General features: G+C 41.1%; 1 protein-coding gene across 2 annotated transcripts in view; it reads right to left on the bottom strand.

Moving 5' to 3' along the window:
- Positions 1-23,800, bottom strand: part of CHN2 (chimerin 2) — a 92,626-nt gene that overhangs the window by 16,395 nt on the left and 52,431 nt on the right. Inside the window, exons 6-7 of one of the 2 annotated variants that reach the window (XM_014307316.2) lie at positions 6,943-7,020; positions 692-776 (exon numbers count right to left, since the gene is read on the bottom strand). In XM_014307316.2, coding sequence (XP_014162791.1) covers positions 692-776; positions 6,943-7,020 — 163 coding nt within the window. Of the gene's footprint in view, positions 1-691; positions 777-6,942; positions 7,506-23,800 lie in introns of those variants that run through there. The other variant, XM_005421727.3, reaches the window with a different exon arrangement.

Below are 23,800 nucleotides of genomic sequence, written 5' to 3' on the forward strand. Positions count from 1 at the left end.
TTCAGATCTGGAGAAAGAAGTCACAAAAATACATTTGTAATATACCAAATACTAATTCACTTGCTGAATCCAAAAGCACATGATGTGACGATTATTGCATTTTTACACAATAATTGTTTTCCCCAAAAGAACAAACAAATTTAAAATAATTAAGGCACTATTAAAATGCCAATACAGGCACCAGAAAACTAATCCCTCTTGGAAAATGAGTGTCATATTTTTTGTTTTTTATCTTGAGGTGGGATACTTCAGGCTTGCAGTAATGCATGGTATTTTCATGGGAAACAGGTGGCAGTCTTTTTTGCAGAGAAGGGCACTGCCCAGCAATTGGTAGCAAAAAGACGAGTTATGAAGCCTCGTTGCTGGCTGGCTTTGCCATTTTCAGTGCTTGTATCTTAAGACATAAAAACATCAGGGATAACTTAATCATAAAGAACAAGTTTGAATGTATACACCAGGCACAGGCAGGATCAAGGTACTAGGAGAGGATGTTACTCAGCAACCAAGGGCTGATGGCTTCATTTCTGAACCAGCTAACAAGGCAAATGAAAATGCTTTAAGTTCTATGGGAGGATTTCCTGCTTTGTTCTTTAAAGAAATCCCAACCTTCCACTCCTGCAGGGAGTGCAGGCTGGGATGGGATAGATGTCTGAGCATTTCAAGAGAATGACAGAAAAGGTTGGAGTGCTACCTGAACACCTCACTCCCTGAGCGATGAGACCCCACATGAAGTTGGCGCAGTACTCACACCAGTGCGGACCTCGAAACGTATGGACCTGTAACACAAGTGGGGGCGGGGGAAAGAAATGGGGTCACTGGGAGGCAGATGGTCTGACAGATGGAGCAACTGAAATGGATAAACAACAGAAGACTCAGTAGGAGTAAATCTTTAGCACATAGTGCCCACATCCTTCCAACGTCTAGATGAAATAAACCATGGGAACAGAAATTTACTTTGATCTTGAAGTTCATCTTTCAATAGGCTTAACATAGCAGAGAACCAGGCTGTGGATAACACTGAAAACAAAAAATTTTTGCCTGCTGACATTCTAGCTATAGCAAAGGGGAGGAAACCAGGAGAAAAATAAGTAAAATTAGTAATCCAAAGAACTGTAGATAAAAGCACCCTACCCCTGTCTAGTAAGTAACTTGAACTCACATAAGAAAAATATGTCAATAGTTTTTTTTCAGCAAATCAAACTTCATTTTGCTGCAGTCCACACACAAGTAAATAAAGAAGAATAAAATGATTTGTGTGCTGACAAAGCCCACATCTCCCCAGCCATGTTTTGCACATCACTGCTGCTTCCGCCACTGCTTTTCCAAAGGCTACAGCAGAAGATCTTTTTATTTAAGATGTGTATTCCGGTAAAGTAAGCATTTAATTTTCATTGAAATGAAGAGTAAATAGTGAGGTCTATGCCCCTGTGAATGGGCATGGTATGAGCTAGTTCTGGCCAGAGACTTAATTGAGCTTAACAAAACATAAATCATGCACACTGTGGCTGCTAATGCATCCTTTCCTTCTCTTTGCTCTTGTTTACCCATTTGGGTGGATGGCTGAAAGGCCACTTCCACCCCTGGGATGGGAAAAGCTGCTCTTTGCTTTTCATAGAGTGAAAAAACAGTCATTGGCCTTTTTCAGATAAACTGTAAAGTTTTAGGCCAAGCATTTTGCATGCTAATGTTTTTGCCTCATTTGTCTGCAGGATCACAACAACACAAGCCTGTACTCTTGAGTCCAGAAAGATGAAGTATTGTGATTTTAATATAGACTTCTCTTCCTGACTTTGAGATAAAAATGTGCCTGACTGCAAATGGCTCCTGACCAACTATTCACAGTTAAATAATTGTGTTAATAAACTTAAAGTAATAGTAGTTCTTCCTCCCTTTTGACAGTGAAAGATGAAAACTGGCATGTTTGACTTTTTTTGAGATGGTATTTTACCTCTCAGAAAAACACATATCTCTGAAACAAGGCTTTGCAATAAAGTTTGAGATAGACATATTAATAGATATAGCCCCGTACTTCTTTCCCATTTAATTTCATTTCATTTTGCAGAGTGGATAGCATGAATTTCAGACACAGCTTTTTGCAGGGATAAATGGCTGTATGTGACACCTGATGACCCGGGTTTCAGTCACATGCACTATGTGACCTTCAGTGGATGCAAAACTACAGATAAAACTAATTATGCCTGCATCATTATCATTTATAGACTGAAAGCCACATAATTAGTAGGTCTGCACCTGCACTTAATTGTGGGTGAAAATCATCTGCTGTGGGAAGATAACTAGCTGTGTCTTCTGCTTTGCAGCAGTTTACAAAAGCTAACCTTGTGAGAAGGGGTTGTAAGAGCTCAGCCAGGACTTTCAAAAATGCACCATTTCACAGATAAAGTCCATTGCAGTTGCTAGGATATTTGAGGCCTACTTTTTCACTTTACATAAAGCTTATTTCAACTGATCTGGCTGAGGCTTATTTTGAAAATGGCAGCTGATTATTCCTTGATCTTTCCTGCCATTAATTGGAAAGTCATCAATGCTGACTGAGGGCTCCAATTGAGAAGTGCTGACAGCGCATCCTTCCCTTGTTCCATTCAGCTTGGTGGCCCTCAAAGGTTGAGTTCTCTTTATTCATTCACTCCAATTTTTCACGGATCCGCATTTTAGCTCAAATGGCACGCCTCCAGCTGAAATACTCTGTGAAAAGCTAGTCTTGGTGGTTTCTGGCCAAGTTGAAACAGGGAAACTAACTGAAAAAAGAGAGAACTTCAAAAGTTTCTAGATGAAGGTGCAAAAATTCCCTTAAGATGCAGTTTTGGTCTCTTATGGCTTGTCATTAATTTTAAAGAAATAATGGAGGAAGCTTGCTCTTAAGAACACAACATTTTTGAATGGTAAAATGGGAATTTTTCCTGCAAGATTGGCCTCATCTCTGTTTCAAACAGGGAGACGTAAACAGCAAGTCACAGGCTTTTGAGATGGAGCTTTAGTTTTTGCCCCATCCTTTGTAACCACATCATTACAAACAGACTGGGCATAGATTTTTTTGGAACTATGATCTGGAACTATTTATTGCTGGTTCCTATCCCGTCCTGAAGTCTGAGTAGACTTCTCTGTGTACACATAGACTTAAGCTGCCTGAGATACAGTTGACACATAATTCAAACTTTTAAGAAGAATTTTCAGGGAACTATTTCTTAAAATAAGCCAGCCCCTGACGTTTCAGACTATACACTGTACTTTTCTTGTTCAGTCTTTCATCCTCCTCCAAGGAAAATTCTCTTCTTACATTCACTGTCTCTTTGCTGGACAATCTCACACAACACTACCCTGCATGCCTCTTCTTGTTGCCTTCCTGTTCTCTTTGCCCTCCGCCCCCCTGTGCCCTTGCTTTCAAATGGCAGCATTTCCCCTGCAGGTGCTACCTTATTCACTTCCAGTTTGTGTCTGAGTCATCTCCACAGAGGGGGAAACTCAGACCAAAGTTAAGGAATGCCAGTACAGTGGCAAACCAAAATAATGCTGTGAGCAATACTGAAGAAATGAACAAAAACAATTGTCTTGAATGGAAATGTTTTCTGTTTTTTGGTTTTTTTTTTTTTTTAAATTGACATTATACAGTGTTGTTTCTGAGACAGTTTTGGTTTTATGTGACTGGGTCTGAAGACTTTTCTATTTGCTTTCCAAGAAAATAAGGTTTTTTCAAACTTTTGCCTGAATACAGACACATTTAGACTCTTTTGTGGACTCCTGCTCAACCTGAGCCTTTTGAAGGGAAGAAAAGCTGACTCTGATGTTATTTTTGTTTAAATGAATGCACATAATCTTCGTGATGTCTGTAAAAAATATTCCCCTCAAACCCTTTGTCTTTCGGAAGCAGTATTATCTGCAGTGCTTAACACAAGGGGAAATTCATCCCAGAGACCCCTCTCTCCTGGCAGATCTCCTGACTTGTCTGTAATCAGCTGCCTTCACTCTGCTAGCCCGCCTGCAAATGGGATCTGCCCATGCTATGGTGGCAAACAGGCACAGTATTGTGGAAAATGCACATTATTCAGCTGTATTTGCTCACTCAAAGCAGCACAGAAGCCCTCTCATGAATTCCCAGCCCAGAACAAAAAGTGTGGAGCATCCTCAAACTCCATGCTGCTATCCTCAGGCACGAGGTTGACTTCACCACAGCTGGGACACCACTAAATTTGGAGGTAAAGAACATCTGAAAGAGGCTGCTGGATCCGAACAGGAACAAGACAAGAAGACTTTGGGATCCAGTTAGGCTGACACCCACAGAGCTAGAGAAATACCTCTGTGTTTTTCTAAACAAGGCTCCAGAGATTTATTCCCTTTCCTGAGTTATGGTATGTCTGCACTGGCTTAGGCAAAGCTGTCCCGCCAGACAGACGCCAGCTCCAAACCTAAATTCATGTGACTGCGTGGTGTGCTCAAGATGAACAGAGCTTAACACATCAGCCTGGATACTAAATCTTTTTTTGTCCACTGGCCTTGACTGTCTTGAAATTTGGAAGAGAGGTTGAATGAGAAAGCATGGATGCTCAGAAGAGCATAAACCTGGTGCCCTCATACTCCAAACTTCAGCTACTTTTTAATTTTTGTATTAGCTTGGCAAGGATGGGGGGAGAGCCATCCTTGCTCTGAATTTGTGCCTTGCACTTATTTCTTGCTTTTGTTCCTTCCCTCTTGCAGTAAGTAAGATCTTTGGTATAAGACATACAAAAATCCCATCAGCTTCACTAGAAATGTGCCCTTCATGTTTTAGATTCTTTGTGCTTAAAGGACAAAAAGCTAAAGAGTGCCTGTTTGTTCATGAAGAATTGCCTATGACAAGACATGAGGGACATTGTGACACATAACCTCTATCCCTAGAAACTGAGATAAATGATATAATACACATCAGTATTCACCTAAAAATGGGGAAGACAACTTTTTGAATGTCTTCAAAATAGCATTGTCCTTCAGATAAACCCCATATCATCATAGCCTGAGTGCTGTCAAAAGCCATCAAGCATCTTGGCCTAAGACCCATAAAGCCATTTTTTCTTTTTTAAATGATTTCTTAACCCTTTTATGTAATGGATATGGAATATATTAAAGATATTAGCCTTGAGCCATGTTTTAAATTTAAATGTTCTGCTCTGAATACACTATCCACATTTTTTGTTCAACAATTGGACATGTTCTAATATATTCCTTTGGAAAAGTAACTGTATTTTCATAGTGAACATATTTGTCCATTAAGCAAATGTAACACTTTTGATTGACCTTTCTGGACAATTATTTTTAAAATGTTTGTTCCCCAGGGTCTGTTATTGCCTTTACTAGGATTGAACAATCATTTTCTGCTGTCAAGTCTTTGAATACATATCTATTTTAATCATGTGGCTTTCCAGTTAAACTATGAGTCTTTTGAAACAGAAAGGAACAGAAACTGTACAACAGCTAGATTGTGCAAACACAAAGTTAACTGGGCACAGGTCCAATTATAAATCAAAGCCAAAACAGGGGAAATTTTGAAGAGGAAAGAATGCATGGGTCAGAGTGGAAAGAAGTCTCAGTCATGAGAAAGTATTTTCTAGTTAAACTAAAATAGTTTTGATATTAAAATGATAATGAGGACAAAACCCAGAAAGAATGAAAGTTAGCTTAATCAAGCAAGAAAACACAGACTGTTTCCTCTATTTTCTTCTGTGCTGATCAGAGAGATAAATATCGACTTTTCTGTAGACTGGGTCAAGGAAAGGGAATGAGAAAAGGGATGCCATTATTTGCTTTGTTCACTAATATTAAATTATTGATTTGCCAATGACAGCAGAAGCACTGCAGAGGTTAGCAATGTCTGCACAGCAGAGTATGTAGAAAAATAAGAAGTGAAACTTTTTTGCTAAGTGAAATGATTTTGATCACTGCTTCTGCTTTTTTGACAGGCCCTAGATGAATATCAGAAAATTCTTGTTCTGCTAATGAGTTGAGCTATACTGACAGTGACCGAGATCAGCATCCTCAAGGAGCATCAACTAAACTGACGTTTCAGAGCTGAGATATGTTCCTTTTTGTCTTGTTAGTGCCTCTTATTCTTGATGCTCATCCCGATAAGCATCAAAATACAATTTGACAGCATTAGCTATGGTAACTGGCTGGTATGCTCTGAAAGCAGCACAGTCCTTTTGGCAAAACATTTTAATACAAGCTGCCTGGAAGGTCCTTTTCCAAAGCTGAGTCACTTCCCTGCTGCAGTCTGCCAGAGACAGCACTCAGGAAAAGAATCCCTAAGAATCTGATTTTGTACGTATAGACAGCAGCAAGATGATCCATTTAAACATCCCTGTGTTTGCCCAGTGATTTGTTTCAGTTTGACAAGCAAACACAAGCTCAGATCCTATAGCTCAGTGGGACTCTGAGAACATTTCCTTAGCATATGGTGGGGGAACAAAAGCTGGGAGACAATACTGACCACTGTGCTTTGCTTTATTGTTAGGAGCACCGAGCTCTCTCAACTTCTTCTGAAATCAGAAATGGTGCAAAATGTTTGCTGGTAAAATCCTAGAGGCTTCTGATAATATCTGGATTTTGAAAAGGGATCTTTTTCTTATTTAAAAGTAGATACACTTAAGATGAAGGCAATAAATATGAAGTACTTTGTTTCTGAATAAAAAAGAAAACTGAAACAGTGAAAAAGAGTTAAATTGCCAGTCAAGTAGTACAGTTAGCAGGAAAACCATTATTTGGATTAAGAGCCTATGTAACAGCATATTAAGAAATCAGTTAATGGAACTTAAAGTAGAAAGAAAAATTTATTTTTCAACACTTTTCTTAGAGCTAGTGTAAATAGGTGCATGCAAACCTCATCACAACAGAAAATAAAATGTGAGGCATCTCAACAGGACTTTTAACCTGAAAATAATAGCTAGCTGTACTTACCTTAAAATTGTGTGCTTTTTCATAGTTGAAGTGGTTGTCGTTCTGAGTTAAGGCTGCTCTTCTGACCAGGGAGGTGATCTGTGAATAGGCAAAGAGTTTCAGAGGTTGCCACAAAAGTGCCCCCTTGACTCCCACCTTCACCCCCAGGGCCACAGCCAGGAGCTCTTGGCGCTTCCTTCCTCGTTTGGATTTGTGAACAACAGCACAGTTTTTCTCATTTTCCAGCCACAGGTCCTCTGAGAACATCGTGCTGGGATCCCAAATCTTTTCCCTGTCTTCCTCGGCGCCGGGGAGCCTGACTGTAGTCAGCACGGTACAGTTTGTCCAACTGCTTCTGATGTTAGACAGCAGATTTGAAGCAGCTGCAGCCCATTCTGCTGAGACCTCTGGCATGTGACTTGAATGGGCCGTCTTGTGGGACGGAAGAAGCTTCTGCATCTGAATAAGTAACGGCCTGTGCCGTGCAGTTTCTTGAGGCAGATGTGAGCCTCGAACAATAGCTCGAATTCATACACTGAGCAGCCTCCCCCACTGTGTTCCCCCAGAGGGGGTCTCCAGATAGGTGCTGCTGAAATACCGGCTGGGGGGCACACAGCTTTAGAGCTTCATCCCCAAAGGCATTTCTAGGGACAGATCTCTTCAACTCTGCAGCATGGTAAAAAATGAACAAACAAACAAAAAGCCCCTGGAAAGCCCACACTATCGAATCCAATGCTGCATCCAATTACACTCAGACTCAGAGACTTATCAGCCAGCAGTCTGCATACTAGCAGATTAAGCCCTTAAAACCATGATGATTGTTTAATCTCACAGGGCAAAAAATCTTTCTGGTTTTTTTTTTTTTTTTCCCCCTTTCCTATCCTGTACGAGGGAAAAAAATACAGCAGTGCTCCAAGCATTAATAGCACTTTTATGCCACGGTTTAAACTAAGCATTTTGTCAGTGTGCACTTGGTAGCACTGAGGTAGCTCACTGCCAGGGAAAGCTGAAAGCCCAGCTGGGACTATGCACGCTTGGAAGCCCTGGAGCCCCATGCATCAGGAAAGTTCACATGGATAAGGAGCAGGGGAGTTCACATGGATGCAGGAGGCCCATATGCACAGCTCTGTTTGCAGAACAGGGTCTTCAAGGTGGCAAGAGTGGCTGTCCTTTGCTCTGGTTACCTGCACCTATAGATTGTGAGGGGAACTGTTTTCTAGTTAAAGCCCAGAGACAGGAGGCCCGGGGACCCTGACCAGTAACAGCTTTTAGTGTTACTTTGGACGTGTCATCCACTTTTTTACAGGCAGGCAGTTCTGTGTCCCAGGACATGGATGTCTGATACTGAGCATTTGCTGAGAAGCACATTCAGTGCCCTCTCCCCACCAGTTTCCTTCCCTCCAGCTGCCCATTTCTACTCCTTTACTAAGTATTCCAATTCCCCATCCATAAGAGAATAGGAGTTTTCTGCTCAGCAGAGCACTGTGAGATTTAAGTCTAGAGGTGTGCCTGATGCTCAAAGTGCTGGGATAGGGCAGATTGGGGAGTTGCCAGTGCTACTGGGAAAACTGCCTATTTGAACTGGAGACACTAAAGACCACATCAGCCTTTTACAGTCTGCCCCCACTTCAACTAACCCAGAAAATATCTGAAATTGAAGTATTTAATTCACTTACATTAACTTGTGAAGTTGACCTTGCATCTATTTTTTTCAGTCTGCTTTAACCTCAAGCTGAAAATCAGAAGGTTCATCTAATTCACTTACTAACCCCTCCACCACAGACTGCCTGTGCTTAGTAAAAGTGATGCTCTGCTGATTTGAAAGTCCATGGGGACAGATGGTTGTCCCTCAGTAACATCAGGCTGGCAATTTCAGAGAGTACCCTACTTAGGGCTTTCAAGAAGTTGTGCAACCTGCAAAATCAGCTTCTCACTCATAAAACCATGCTCTTATTTCTATATATAGCTCATTTAATTCCTTTCCTTTTCAGGTAACTCACAACAGCACTTTTTACACACTTCCACACTTCAAAGCTTCTGCTTCCCAGAAGGGAGGACTTCCACATAAACCCTCTGCTCCCTGAGCAGTTGCTGCCCATTCAGCCTTTCCCTGGGGCTTGGCACTGTTATCTGACCACCGGTGACAACTGGCTGTGGATGCATGCATGAACATTGCTCTGCCTGCAGGAAATCCCTGCTGCTCTTCCATATGTCTCTTGTAGTGAGTCCCAGTTTCTGCTAGCTCGGGACCTTTATCTGCTTTCCAGCAGATGAGGCTGACCAAAGCTGCCCAGCTTTTTCTCCATGTGTTTCAAGAGGTAGAAAGTATTGCTTTTTGCCCGCAGCAATGGCATCAGTTTGGGCCATCACAAAGGAAACCTTGGAGTTGCTCAAAGTTCTTATCACATTCCAGTTTCTTTCCTCAATGCCATTTAATTTTTTTTTTTATATTTATCAGAAAGAAAACCCCCAGACTAGCTCTGGGTTATCAGACACCTCTGAAGCTACAGCATCTAAATCCCCCACATATACATAAGCTACTTTTTCTCTAACTTCTAGCATAACACATCCAAAGTCAGAGAGAGGTCGGTTTCCTAATAATGCTTTAATATTTGCATTTATGTCACTAGACTGATAAAAATCCCATCATATAACCAATATTTTTTACATAACATGGCAGATTTGATACTCAAGTGACAGGCTTATGATGATACATCTTGGAATTTCAATTTATTAAACTATTTTTGGAATATCAGAGTGTCATCCTGGGATCAGACATACAGACATATTTAATGGAAACTCTGAGTGTTCACACAGAAGCATTAAACTTAATAGACTTGAGGGAGGGAAGCTCAGCCAAACTGGTTCATATGACTAAGGCAGAGCAGTATTTACTGTTTATCATATATGAAATTTTATTTATCCCCTGGGAATCTGCCTTTCTTGGGTCCTGTTTAGACAGTTGTTCAGGGGGGTTTGTTGCAGACACAGGATGTGCACAGAAGGCCAGCAGTGACTGCATCTTCTTAGGGAGCTTAATCAAAGCCCTGACAGGTTTGGTGTCCAAATGGTGCTGCAAACCTCAGACAAGCTGGACCACACATACAACCACTTCCTTCTCTAAATACAATGCAAACTTCAGCAATGACGAATTCTCAGCTGCAATCAATTCCTGATACCACAGGCTCAACCCAGCACTCTTCTTTTATCTGCTTTCTTTTTCCTAATACAAAATTGGCTGCACATGGTGTCAACTCATTCAAACTGCATATCTTGATCAACTTAGTGAGTTAGCCTGCAGCTAAAGAGGAGAAGGCCAGTGGCTAAGAATATTACTGCTGGTTGTCACTGAATGTGAAGCCAGTGAAGGCTGGCAGGCAAATATGGGTTATCTGTGTTTTCAGACCACAGAATTTCTGCCTAAAGTATATTTTTAGTTTACTAGTCTCTTTGTAAAACAGATGTGCTGTATAGGAAATTGGACATCTAGAGACAAATAAACGTCACTGGACCAGAATAAGAAAGTTAAGGATGGAGCAGGGGAAAAGAGGGTGACAACTCAGCCTTTGCACCATTTCCAGCACGCCTCCACAGCATGAGCTGAACCACACCATTGTCTCTCCCCCCAAATACTGGCATCTTGTTTGCTAACAAAGGCCTTGGGCGCAGGAAAGAACAAATTAAAGTATGAAAAGCTTTTGGTTGTGTACATGTGGTATGATTTCTCTTGCAGTCGTGTGGGCAGCGCAGAGGACTTGCTGGAAGCAAGCGATGGGGGAACTCTGCCTGCTGCTTGTCTGTGCCAGCTCCAAAGTAGTGGGAAGAGACACTGTGGGAGGGGTGACTCCTCTCCCTGAGCTGCCACCATGCCTGACTGTGGCTGGCAGGGAGGGGAGACCAGGCAGCACATCCTTGGCTTGCTGCTCTGCCTGCAGAAAGACACAGCTGGGAGGAAAAGGAAGAGCACGGGCATGTCTCTTCGGATGACACCACAAGTGAAATGGAGATTTCTCCATGATGAGGAACTGTGACAAATCCATGACTGAACTCTAACTAAATACACTTAACTCTGGACACAGATACAGTCATAGGTCAAAGAGAGGCCTGTTTCCTTGCAGGCACGGCACACTGGGTTATCTGCCAGACAGATTATGTTTGCTCAATCGCAAACACGTGGTGGAGATGACACACAGAGCAGGAATCTTGCAGCTATTGGATTTTTCCTAGTTTTCTCCCACAGAGCTCTTCCCACGATGCACTCCGAACACGTCAAAGAAACCTCTTAGCAAATCTCAAATCTCTTAGCAAGACACAGGGCACAGAGGGGAAATGGTGCTGGAGGCCAGTCAGCCAAAGGCCTTTGCCATACCACAATCCCACCGGTCTGTGCCTCCCACTGCCACGGCACTGTGAGCTGCCATTAAAAGGCTTCTGTGCTGCTGAAACAGTGGGAGGAAACAAGCTCCAAGCAGAAAACATGCTGAACACAAAGCCAAGCACAATGCATGAAGAGTGGTGTTTGCCAACCTGGTCTCACAAAACCCACTTTCCTAAGAAACCCTCTCTCCCGTGGGAAGGCTCCCAGCACCAGTTAGGTGAGCAGAGGTTGCACAAGTGAGCAGGGTCAGGAAGATACACAACATGTGGCCAGGGGTAGGGGGGAAATCAGATTGCACAGCTACTGGGCTGCTGCTGCTCTCTGGTTTGCCTCTTCCCCACCCCAACCCAAAAGTCTCTTATTTCCAGCAGAAAACTTCCTTTCAAGGTGAATTGCCATTCAGTAAATGGAAAACTGTTAATAAAAAAAAAAAAACAACCAAAAACCCACTGTTTTTTTTTAAAGGATTAACATTTATCTATAGTTTTGCTTTTTACTACTTGGAATTTCAACTTTTTTTTTAATAACCACCAGTACTTCTGAAAATTATGACTTAGCAGCTGTCACCAACATGCATAATTGTTTAGAAAGCAGACTTATGTACACTGGGCTCTTGTTCTGGAGAACCTGGTTGCACTTCTACCACCACCACTCACACCTCTCTTTTGTAGATAATCCACAGCAAAAAACTGTTTGTTTAAAACAGTTTATTACCTTGGAAGACTTCCAAAGTACTTGCTCTGATGTTAAAAGTAATTAAAATTGTAATATTCATACATCTCCTAAATTGATGTGATTGATTATTTATTAGCATCTCAGCAACCAGCTGTCATTTATATGCATTTATTTCTGACCACATATGTATTCAGTCCATTCCTCAACAGATAAAAATATAATTTACCTGCAGCAAATGGAAATATAATCTCCCTTAAACACTAGATCTCCTTTCTAAATCCTCCTCAAACAGATTTTTCTGTATGAATAATTTTCTGTATGATTATTTTTCTCAAAACAATGCAGTCAACCAAACAATACAACAGCCAAAGGTGAAATAGTGTATAATCAGGAAGGCACTAGTGAGACTATTATTAAAAATAATAGTTGCTGTAAGCCTCTTATGGTGTATTAATAGAATAAACTATTGTCTATTTTGGAACAACAACTGGAGATCAAATTAAGTGGTATGCAATTACATAGTCATCTTCAATTAAAAAATAGTGAGTGGATTAAAAGATTCTATGTTGTCAGGCAATTCTACCACTGAATGCATTAATTTGTGTATTTCCTATTCACCTTTGTATTCAATATATCTGAAATAGTATTTTGATTTCTTATTTTTGCCAACTATAATAAATAGGCATTGTGTTACAAATATAATGTCAGTATCATGGAAAAAATAGTGCAGAACTGAGGAAAGGACCTAGGCACAGTATGAACCACTACAGCAATTCCCTCAAATAACCCTGTAGAGATTAACATGGTAACAGCAGGTCTAGCCTATTTATTGTCTCGACTTCCTTTCCTCCCACTCTCTCCTTTATCCTTTCCAATCCATCTCCATACTTGTCAAGGTTATAATGACATTTTCCTGGCCAAGTTCATGATCCTCTCCTCTGGGTTTAATATTCATGACCAAAATGGTAGAGAGAGAAGAGGCGTGAGGACTAAGTGGGGCAGATGAGACTAGAACTGCACACCATGGCCACTGCTGCTGCTGTGCTGGAAAAGAAACACCGGCTCTTCACAGAGCACCAGCCCCCACAGGGCTGCCAGGAGCTGCTTCATCTGCAAAGAGGGCTTGCTCAGGGAAACTGCACTGGATTGATTTCTGAATACCTCTTGTTCCCTCTGGGGATACAACACACATAACTGACTGGATTTTCCTGCCTGCAGCAACTGTCAATGAGTACTGTTATCACACGTATTTTATATAGATCAATGTGTATCCATGATAACATCTGGCCTGCAGGCAAATGGAAATTCAAGCATGATATTTATCCTGTTATTTGCAAAATATTGGCAGTGATCCTGTTATTTTGTCAATGATGATGGAATTTTTTTGACAACAGAACTAACACAGTATTTTTCTAACAAATAGACATTTAAGAAGACAATAGATGGATGGATGGATGGATGGATGGATGGATGGATGGATGGATGGATGGATGGATGGATAGCAGGTGTCTAATCTAAAACAGTAACATGTTCTTGCTTTATAAACAGAGGAGAAAAACAGAAACTTCCAGACAGTGATTCATTGTCTTCTATGAGAGGTCAAGTCTAAAATGGATGAGCTTGAATTGCCTTCTTGCAGGTCCTGTATGGATCATACAGGAAAACTTGATGGCTTTCATAGAAACAGAAGCTTTACTATGAGATATTCAAAATTAGGTAAAATCAATATCTCTCTGAACTATTTTCTGTCTCTATTCTTCTGTTAGCTATTCAATTTCAGAATAAATTAAGGAATAATTTATGTTATCAGCCTCAACCTTATCTATATGTAATTATAGATTAACAACTGTACTTTGTTTTGGTTATCAATACTCCCCATACTTCAGACTAGCTAAGACTCAAGCTCTGGAAACATGGAATATTGAGTTTACTACATCATTTGTTACACAGCTGCATGCAACTTTATAGGTTTATCTGGGCTCATTGAATGAACTTTTTCAAGAATTGTAACTATGGAAGGAAGAGTCTATATTAATACAGATTTCTCACACTGACTATGTAGGTAGCCAGTATTTTGACATCTCACCCACAGAGGAAATAGCCTAACAACAAAATGAGCTTAATATGACATACAATGACCTCAATGAGTTAAGAAGGAAGTGACTCATGCTGTCTACAATATATGGGACTGTTAGTCAAGAGACAGAGATTAAAAAAAAATAACCTAAACATTACAGTTTTTATCCAGATCCACTGGGGAGTGGATGCTGGCTCAGCACCATGTAAGCCACACCCCTACTATACAACCTGCCCATATTTTTACATTTTCACCATGAAGCTCTTGCTTTCCAAAGAAACAGCACTTTGTTTAGGAGAGCCAGCTTGCCATTGATTAAAACCATCATTGTCCTGCAAGGAGACTGCAGAGCTTGAACCAGAGCCAAACCCACTGGGCTGCCACAAAGAAATGGAGAAGTTAATGCTCTTACTTCCCTGTCTGGGGAGAGGCAGGGAGACAAGAACGTCTGTTCTGAAAAAGACGAGTCCTCAGGGCAGTGCCCCTGAAAGGATGTGATAAGTGGAAAAGGAAAATATGGCAAAAGGTCTGGAGATGCCACTGCAATAGTGGACCCACCCTTGGAGCTTCCAGGCTTGCTTATGTGGGGTTGTCCTTAATCATAGCTGCTTAATGGAGCTAGTTGGATGTCATGCTCAAACACAGGGTTAGACTGAGGACCAAGTTTTGTGAGACTGCATTAAGTCTGTGTAATATCTGCTTTCCAATAAGTCCCAGTGCTATTCAGATACTGTGTTGTACAGTGGGCACAAGGCTTGGATGTTTGACCTTGTGCCTCGTTATGCTCCCAAATGTACACACGGCAACCTCCACAAACACCTACACCCTCACATTTGGTAAAATTCTCATTTCTCTGTCTCAAACACTACTACACCCTACAGCCAGGTGTTATTCCAAAGAAACACAATCACTGTCTATCTTCTCCATACACAGTGAAACCTAACACCACAAAAATAAACACAATACAGAAAACAGAAGTTAGAAAGTTCTTCTGTTTCTTATTTTGATTTCTGATACTATATGTTATTGACAGTAAAATTGTCCTGGAGTGTGATCAACTCAGCCTTTCAGCACATGCTCTGGACTGAAACCTATACAGCACAGTCAGAGTGCCTGCTCATATAGAAAAGAAAAATCTGCCCCTCCTGGGATTATGATAAAATGTGGAGAAAAACAGGCTTCATGAATGTTTCCCAGAAACAACAGTGGGACAGGAATGGTATTTATGTCCGGAGCCACTAACCGCTCGGCAGAGCCAGCAGATCTCTGGAGGAGCTGTAAAGTGATGCTGACAGGGCTGCCAGAATGTAAAGTATGCTGTGGCAGTCCCAGGAACCAACAGCAGCGCCCCAAGTTTTGCCCTAGCTTAAGACAGCTTGAAACAAGAGACTTTATTGTGGGTTAAATAGAGATTTATGCAGCCTGAAAGGGAACAAATAATTTGTGAACCAGTGATTCATGAACTGGTGATCACATTGTCTAAAAAACTGGCAATCTGTAAAATTCTTCCTGGACAGTTCTTCAGGAATGAATTCTCAATGGTGTGATTCTCTGTTCATTTAACACTCACAGGGAGATGGGAACGATAAACAATTTGAGGGAGGGGGACAGTGCCAACATCAGCATTAAGTGGCAAACAGGATTTTTCTCTAGTTTTGGCAGTTTCTTGGTGGTGTGAAGGAACTCTAAATCTTCAGTCTCCAACTTAATTCACATGATTGAATTACACTGCTGCTCAGCAGTCATGGCACCTTCAGATAAACTACACAGTACAATGACCTAGTCATGTGTTTTCCATCATTAGTAATATTTCTGTCTCCTTTTACTGCAGCATCTTGTGACTTTTTCCCATTAAAAAAGCATAAACTCAGTAGACAATGCAAGGTGAAAGGACTTATTCATGCCATTTAGGAAACAAGGTAGGCAATTAGCAAATAAGAACACAACATGTTTTCAGGTTGAAAGAATACTATTTAACAAGCTTGAACCAACAGCCCTTAACCAGATAAAAAAGGGAGAAATGCTAGTTTTATAAAAATGCTGTGGTTTATGACTGTGAACTTTCATTTCAGTATTCTTTATCAATTGCATTGCAAAAAACCCAAAGAGGGCAACAGGGAACCATTGTCCACATGCATAAATGAAACTGTGGCTTGGAGAAGATCACTGCTCTTGGTGATGGCCCAGCCACGGCTGTCTGAGAGCTTGTCTGAGCTCACTTGTACCTCCATGAACGTCCCAGGACATGTGCCCCTGAGACAGGAGCACACAGTGGTTACAGCTTACCTGTTTGTGAAATATGTGCTTCTGTCCCATCACCTTTAAGCAATGTCATTAACCCTGGTAGTGAGAGACAATGTCAAATCCCAGCTGTCATCCCAAAAGAGGTGGTAAGGCTATATGGTTCCTGGTATATCTCTGGCTTCAAAATGTGTGTTTGCTTAAAAACAGGGAAAGAATTCATGCAGAAAAAAGTGATGTGGGGTCAAAGAAAAGACAGAAGGCTCTGAACTTAGCCAGGTTCACTTACCTATTTCATTATATGCCTGGACTTTGCTCCAGGAATGTATTATATTCCTCCTTGTTCTATAAGAAGGATTCCTATAACTTACACTCATATCAGTTTCTGTTCTGAAATGGACCCAGCACAGAAGAGAAGAGTTGGGACAGGGCTGGCACCATGTAGGGCAAAGTAGAAAGGCACCTGCAGGAATGGGTAATTCCATGCTATGGGATATGAACCCTCCTCCAGCTCCTTCCAGCTCACCTTGCAGAAAAAGCTGCTCTAAGCTTAACTAACTTCCTCTTCTCATAGATGAGGTTTTGAGCACCTTGGCCCTTGTTCAGCTTCCCTTTTCTCACAAAGCAGCAAGGGAACTCCTGTGTGCCACAGACTGCACATGAAAAGCACGGTTCACTGTGCTTTTAGAAGAGCATGCTATAGGACTTGAAATCACACTCTTTGAACTTGCATAAAGTATCAGAATGTATCCAAGCTGTTTTATTTTCCCCTCAAAATAATTGTTTTGTGCCATGGTTGCATTGCCCTCTGCTTGAAGCTGGCTTTGTTACTCCATTACTCCTTGGGTAAGCAGTGGCACAGCTATCCTTGAAAACACACAGGCATTCCCATGGCTATGAGAGAAACACACAGACAAAGGCTGACCCCACTTCTCTGATAGTGAATGAACACACAAAGGCTGTCTAATCCTAGTTTTATTTTTCTGTACAGGTGTCATTTGACCCTGATAGCCTTATAACCCCTCTGACCTGCAGCCACTGCCCTCTGGTATGAAGCAGAGGCTTTTGTTCCGGAAGGCACACCGTGCACAGCTGCTTCCATCATTGTCTGGAGAGGGACAGATGGCTGCTCTCAGCACAAAAAGGAGATTAAAAAAAACTGAGGGAATGACATCACTCTTCAGCCTGCAATTTAATTCATGGGACCTGTGGGGCTTCCAGTGGCATGGCCTAACACTCCAGTTGACTTGGCCCACAAACAGGGAAAAAGTTTGCATTTTACAGACTAAAAGACATTTAAAAAAATATATACAGTTGCCATCACTCTGATACTTATATTCTTTAACAGTTTTTAGTTAATCTGAATATATACTATCCTATCAGCAACAGCACTTCTAAAGTACTCTGAAAGCAAGACTGACACTGTACTCTACTTCTATCCATGGCTGTAGCTCAGCTGCAGTAACTTGGTTTAAAGCTTATTTATTTTGTCTCACTTGTGATGAGGAGTTCATAAAATGTATCTGGGAAAACATAATACAGAGTAAATGATTTTCACCATTAGGTCCAGCCCTGCTATAACACTTTGTAGCTAAAAGATTTAATCTGTATCTCATAGACCATTTAAGTCAATTGAACAGAAAAAAACAACGAAAAACCGGCAAAGCATTAGTTCTGGAAGTAGGGAGCTTCGCTGTCACTTTTCTGCCTTGAATTCAGCTCCAGATGCATGAAATCACTGAATTCTTCTTTTTGTGATTATCACACGCAAAAGGTATTTATCTAAATTTATTTATTATCTTAAGCACATTACTTGGTTACTGTTTGGGAGATGGGAATTTGGCCTCACTCTATGTGTGGTGCTTGGTGCCATCTGCACCAATGTTTTTCTCCAGAGGAAAGATTTTGCTTTGCAACAGATGTCTCATTGAAGACACTTGTCAAAGTGGCTACGTTAGCTGCTACCACCCTCTTTATGCTACTGGCAGGCACTACATGTGCAGGAATGGTGCCATGCGAAGGTAAAGCCATTCTACAAAGAACATAAAAAATAAAAAATAAAAAGCTCCTTCCAGTGTTTTTTTTTTGTTGTTTTGGTTTTTGTTTGTTTTTGTTTTGTTTTTGTTTTGTTTTTCCCTGAAAGGAAAGAAAGCAAGCAATTTCTTCTCTCCTTGAGTGTCTGGGAACACCAGAGATGCAGTCCTCCATGCAACCTGAGCTGGGGCTGGGACCCATCATCTGACAGTACCCTGGCACAGCTCCTGCTTCAGCCCCAGAATCAGGCTCAGGCCTGAGGAGGGTTTTGCTCCTAAGTGCTGACCATCATTTGTGGGAGACATCACTGTCTGTTTGTGGTTCTGCCCAAAGAACCAGGCAGAGCCTTTTCTGGGTGTAACCACCCAGAGTAAGGTTCAGGTTATTCCTTCAGGCACAGCTGTGCAAACCAGCTCTGTCTGGAGACTCCTGGAGCAAAGCTGTGGCTTTCACTATGTTTGCACAGCAGTGGATAGGAGCACAGAAAACCATGATGCTGAATGAGACAAGAGATGTAACAGCTCCTATCCAAACACACTCTGGGTTTTACTGTCTCAGCAATGCTGATGGCAACACCAGCATAGAGTGGAAGGCCTCAAACCCACAGTATGTCACACAGCTTTCACTGTCCTTAATTCAGAGTAGACAGAATTCAGCAAACCATAGAGGTAGACTAGAGCTGATGAGTAAGAAGAGTGATGATTCATTTGCTTCATAAAGTACTATCATGTTTTATTTGCTAATCTGAAGAGTAGAACATCTTATCAGCCGGCATGCTTGAACCCGGGGGTGAATTTTTCAGTGAAACAGTTTTTGTTGCAGAACATGTGACTCATCAGACCAGGGACTTTGCACAGGGAAGTTCTGACCAAGAGCCAAATTATGCTTTTTTTAAAATGTAGAAACTCTAGGGTTTAAAGTATTTTAAAAACCAGTTTTCTGTTTCCAGTTTGAAATGTTTTGCTAAAAGCAGTTAATAAAACATTAAAAATAGTTGGAACAGTTTCAGTCAATCGAACTTAAATATTTTTCTGCCTTTATCCTGCCCCCTCAGCGCTCGGTCATGAAAAGCTGAGTTTTACATTCATCGCAAATCAGACAGAAGTAAAAACAAAAGAGCAGAAATTACCCATTACAATTATCCACTACATGCTCTGATAAAATGCTAGTTTCAAAGGTGATCTTCTAATGATGACTGCTAAGCAAGTTGTATTCCCCTATATGAGCTCAATACAGAGACACAAAGGCTTTACATTAATTTTCTTTTTGTTAATCAGTTGTTCCCTGGGGCTCCTTTAATCTGCGGTGACAGACTCAATATCGCTGAGAATGCCTTTTCTGCTATTAAAACAAAAGGCACATATCTAAACACTTTATAATTTCAAGCAGAAAAGAATCTCATTCTCCTAGTTGAAAAAAACAGTAACAAAAGACTCATGTCCTAGAAGGCTGATGTGAATCATGGCCATCTTCCGCTTTCATTTTTGCTCTCTGGGGATTTCCAATGGAAAAACAGACTGAACCCAGCCAGCAAGGTACAGGGACACCCCACAGCCATGCCTCTGGGAAGGCTGAGGGATGAGAAGTGCTCCTGAAGGAATGCCTTGGAAAGGCTCTCAGCTGTTTGAAAAGTATCACACTTCAGTCTCTGCGGAGAGGCCAGACACACTTAATATAGAAGCATTAACAAAGAATTTACTCAGCCAGGACCAGACAACACAGCATTTTAAAACCTGGAGTTCACAAAAAACAGACAAAAACTTGCCAAAGCACAAGGAAACTGAAATCAGACTTCACTGCACTGAGACAAAACCATAGCTCCATGCACATCCTTTTGGGTACACTCTTATTGCCTTCATTTATATTACATCAATTTCCAAAATATGGGTTTTTTTCCCACATTAAAAATAACAGCTCATTGGTTCTACATTTGAAAAATAACCTGAGCACTTTATTGTTCACTCAAAAAAACTTAGTTAATTCATCTCTTAAATGCATTTTCACTTTATTTTTAAGCCATTTAATCTTTCAGAAGTTTAACAAGGTGGTTTACTATTGCTGTAATACAGGGAGATTTCATTAAATGACCTGCCATTATCTATCAACATAATTATGATTGCACGCTGTACTTGTTTTACCTTAATTTGTAGCAATTTTTTGCTCCTTGCCAGCATGGGCTCCTAGTAATGTCACACACTGGCATGGATAGAAAGCCAGTTGCTTCCATTTTCCCTGTGCTCAATGTTTCATTTGCATCCCAGTTTCACAGCCATCAGCGCTGCATGGCACTTGCATGGCATCAAACCTGGATACTTTCCTGATGTGTAGAACAAGCTCTTCCCAGCTGTGGTTTTTTTCTGGTTTCTTACTAATCTTCATTAATTCCAGCAGTGGCAAAATGTTGGGAAGAGAAAGGTTCAATTTCAGGCAACAATTCACAAATCACCTCAAGCTTTATAGGTTTAAGCCTTTTAAGCCTTAACATGCTAAATTTGTTTGCAAACCAACAGGTAAAACGTGCCCCACAACACGTGTGTACCCCTTGCTCCGCAATGCACGAGCCACCGCAGAGGCTCTTGCTCCAGCTCCGGTTTCTGACTTGGCTTTTAGGAACAAGCAGCTGTAGCAGCAATGGGGCAGGCTGTGGTGCCAATTAATGTTTCTAGAGGACACAGCTGCAATCACCAAGTAGTTGCAAGGTACACAAATGGGTGCCCTTACTAGATACCGCTGCCCAGAAGTGCTGAAGAGGAGCAGAGGGTGCAGCAATACCTCAGCTGCAGGCTCTAGTAACATCCCACAGACAAGCCTTGGGACTTGAAGGAAGTGCCCTTACTAGATACCGCTGCCTAGAAGTGCTGAAGAGGAGGAGAGGGTGCAGCAATACCTCAGCTGCCAGGCTCTAGTAACATGCCACAGACAAGCCTTGGGACTTGAAGGAACTGTGACCCTCAAGAGACTTCCAGGTGGCTTCACCACATCACCCAGATTCAGCTACAAGTTTTCTAGAACTTGCCTGTGCCACTGACTTCCACATTGCAGCCTCCATCTGCAAGATGCAAATCAACCATCTGTGGGTGAGATAAAGCCCTGCACCTCTGGAGTGCCACAGCTGCCTGGCCTCTGGCAGGGTGGAAAAAAAGCGGGAGCATCTGTCCTAGGGAGGTCCCAGGACAAAGAACCAACAGCTGGAAATAAAGAAGTGGTTGCTCTCAGCTAACAAAAAAGCTACTAAAAAGCAATTATAACTGTTTCCCCTGACAACTGTTTGCACTGACAGTGTGATCAGTGATGGGTTCAGCAGTGTGAAAAACGTACATATTTACTGATAAGGGGAAGAGTTAGGAACCATCCAAGTATCAGCTCCCTACACCCAGCCAATAAGGACCAGGTACTGGGTTTTGGCAGGGTGCAAAGGAAAGGGACAAGGATGGGGAAGCATCACCTCTTAAAACCATAGCAGTGGGTGCTAAGCACCAAATGAGATCAGAAGAACCTTGGAGATCAGTCAGGGATAAGGAGATTAGCTCTTGGTTTCACACAGACCAGTGTCACAGAAATTTAACCTGCAAGTGAAGAAGAACAGTGGCAATCCTGGCAGATTTTTCCATATCTGAAAAACATCATTAAGCAATCAGAAAGTTGTCCTGAGCATACAGAATAATGTCTAAAACATTCCTTCAAAACTACAGTGTCAAAGACAACTAACAACAGCAGCTCTTTTATTTTTTACTTTTGTACAATAAAATGTTCCACTTGGAAGGAAGAAGAATTCAGTGAATGCTCAGTCAAGACTCTTCTGCAGTTCAGCAGCAGCTCTAAACAGTCATCTCTGCCTTGTCATTTTGACAGACCTCTACTTTGTATATTTTTCACCTTCTGCTTCCTGCCCTAGTGTAATTGCCTTTCTCAGATTAGAAATGGGCCATCCATCCTACTGAACACATTCGGGCCACTATTTTCAATGCAGTTTTACACATGCTATACACAACATCAATATTCTCATGATTTCTTGTTCACATTCAGCTGAGATGACTCTGGACCCATAACCTCATGAAGCATTAAATGAGAAAAATACTTTCTGAACCAATTCAGCTTGTAAACTTCCATTTTTATTTGCTAAGATGTCCGGAATCACCACTACACATTAAGCCATTTCCTAGAGAAACTTATTTTTTTAGAAGAAAAAAAAAGGCCATCTACAGTTACTTTTAGGATAATTCATGCAGTAAATTGAATGATTAGACTCTCTGCATTTACAGAAGTACTTAGCTGTATACTTTAGCAATACTGCCGTTTACAGAGATTTATACTTACAGAAGCCCTTTAGGACAGGATCCCAGAGTAAGAATTCTCCTTTGTTTGGTAAATCTGTACAGTCTCACTATTTATTCTTAACAAGAAGTGTCATCATATTTACCATCAGCAAATTTTCTAAAGTCTGCAAATTATCAAGTAGCTACACGGCTAATTTATAAAACTCATTACTATTTTAAATTGTCACTGCGTGTTAAAACAACCTACAATGGAGAGCATTGACTCTGACACCCCATTTCCCTCAGTTCATCCTTGGGTAAGACTCCAATTGACTGGACAGACTCTTTACTTTTCAGTAGTGTTTATTATTTGCATTGCAGCAGTGCACAGAAGCTCGAGCCTTTGAGCAGGTGAAGGCAACAGTGATGGGGTACAAACACAGAGACATTCCCTGCCCTGCAGAGCTTACACTCTAGAGAGCTGCCCCACCTACAGAACAAGCACTTTTCTTTTTCACACAAGAAAAAAAAACATGAAATGAAACATAACCACAAGAGACTTAAGGCTGTAAAGAAGAATTTTCAAATATCAGATCAAGGACTCAATAGTAAATTACTAGAGTATTTTAAAAGTGCACTATATGTAATATCCCAAGTAATAAAATTCCTGTCTCTGCTTAAGTGCTGAATTCCTGACTAAAATGCAAATGAAGAAGAGGACAGAAATAGAAATCCCATTTTAATTCAGAGGTTTGTTCTCCTTGCTGTCCCTGCTGTGCCCAGAATAACCAGATCCCTTATTTCTTCAGGGAATAAAACAGCATAAGTTCAAGAGAGAATGTGTATAACAATGGCCAGTCAATGTATTCAATGTTTATAAGAATCCAGAGTTCTCCCTGAGTATTATCATGGGATGTAGATTATTTTATAACCCGATACTGCATTTTGTAATTCCTGACAAACTCCAATCTGCCCAAGAACCCTGCTATTGCAAAACTCTGCAGTCCACATCACATACACAACAAAACTATTTTTAGAAAATCTACTGAAAAATCATATGTCATTTAGTTCAAAATGAGCCTCTCTTAGACTTTCCATTAAAATACTTCTTTAAAATAACTTTATAACTTTATAAATAGACTGCAAACTAAAACATTTAGGAGCCAAGAAATACCAAAGCTAAGAACTATCTGAAGAATTCTCCCCCCTGCCCTTCTG

Source organism: Geospiza fortis, unplaced genomic scaffold, assembly GCF_000277835.1.
Source record: "Geospiza fortis unplaced genomic scaffold, GeoFor_1.0 scaffold95, whole genome shotgun sequence".
Lineage (NCBI taxonomy): Eukaryota > Metazoa > Chordata > Aves > Passeriformes > Thraupidae > Geospiza > Geospiza fortis.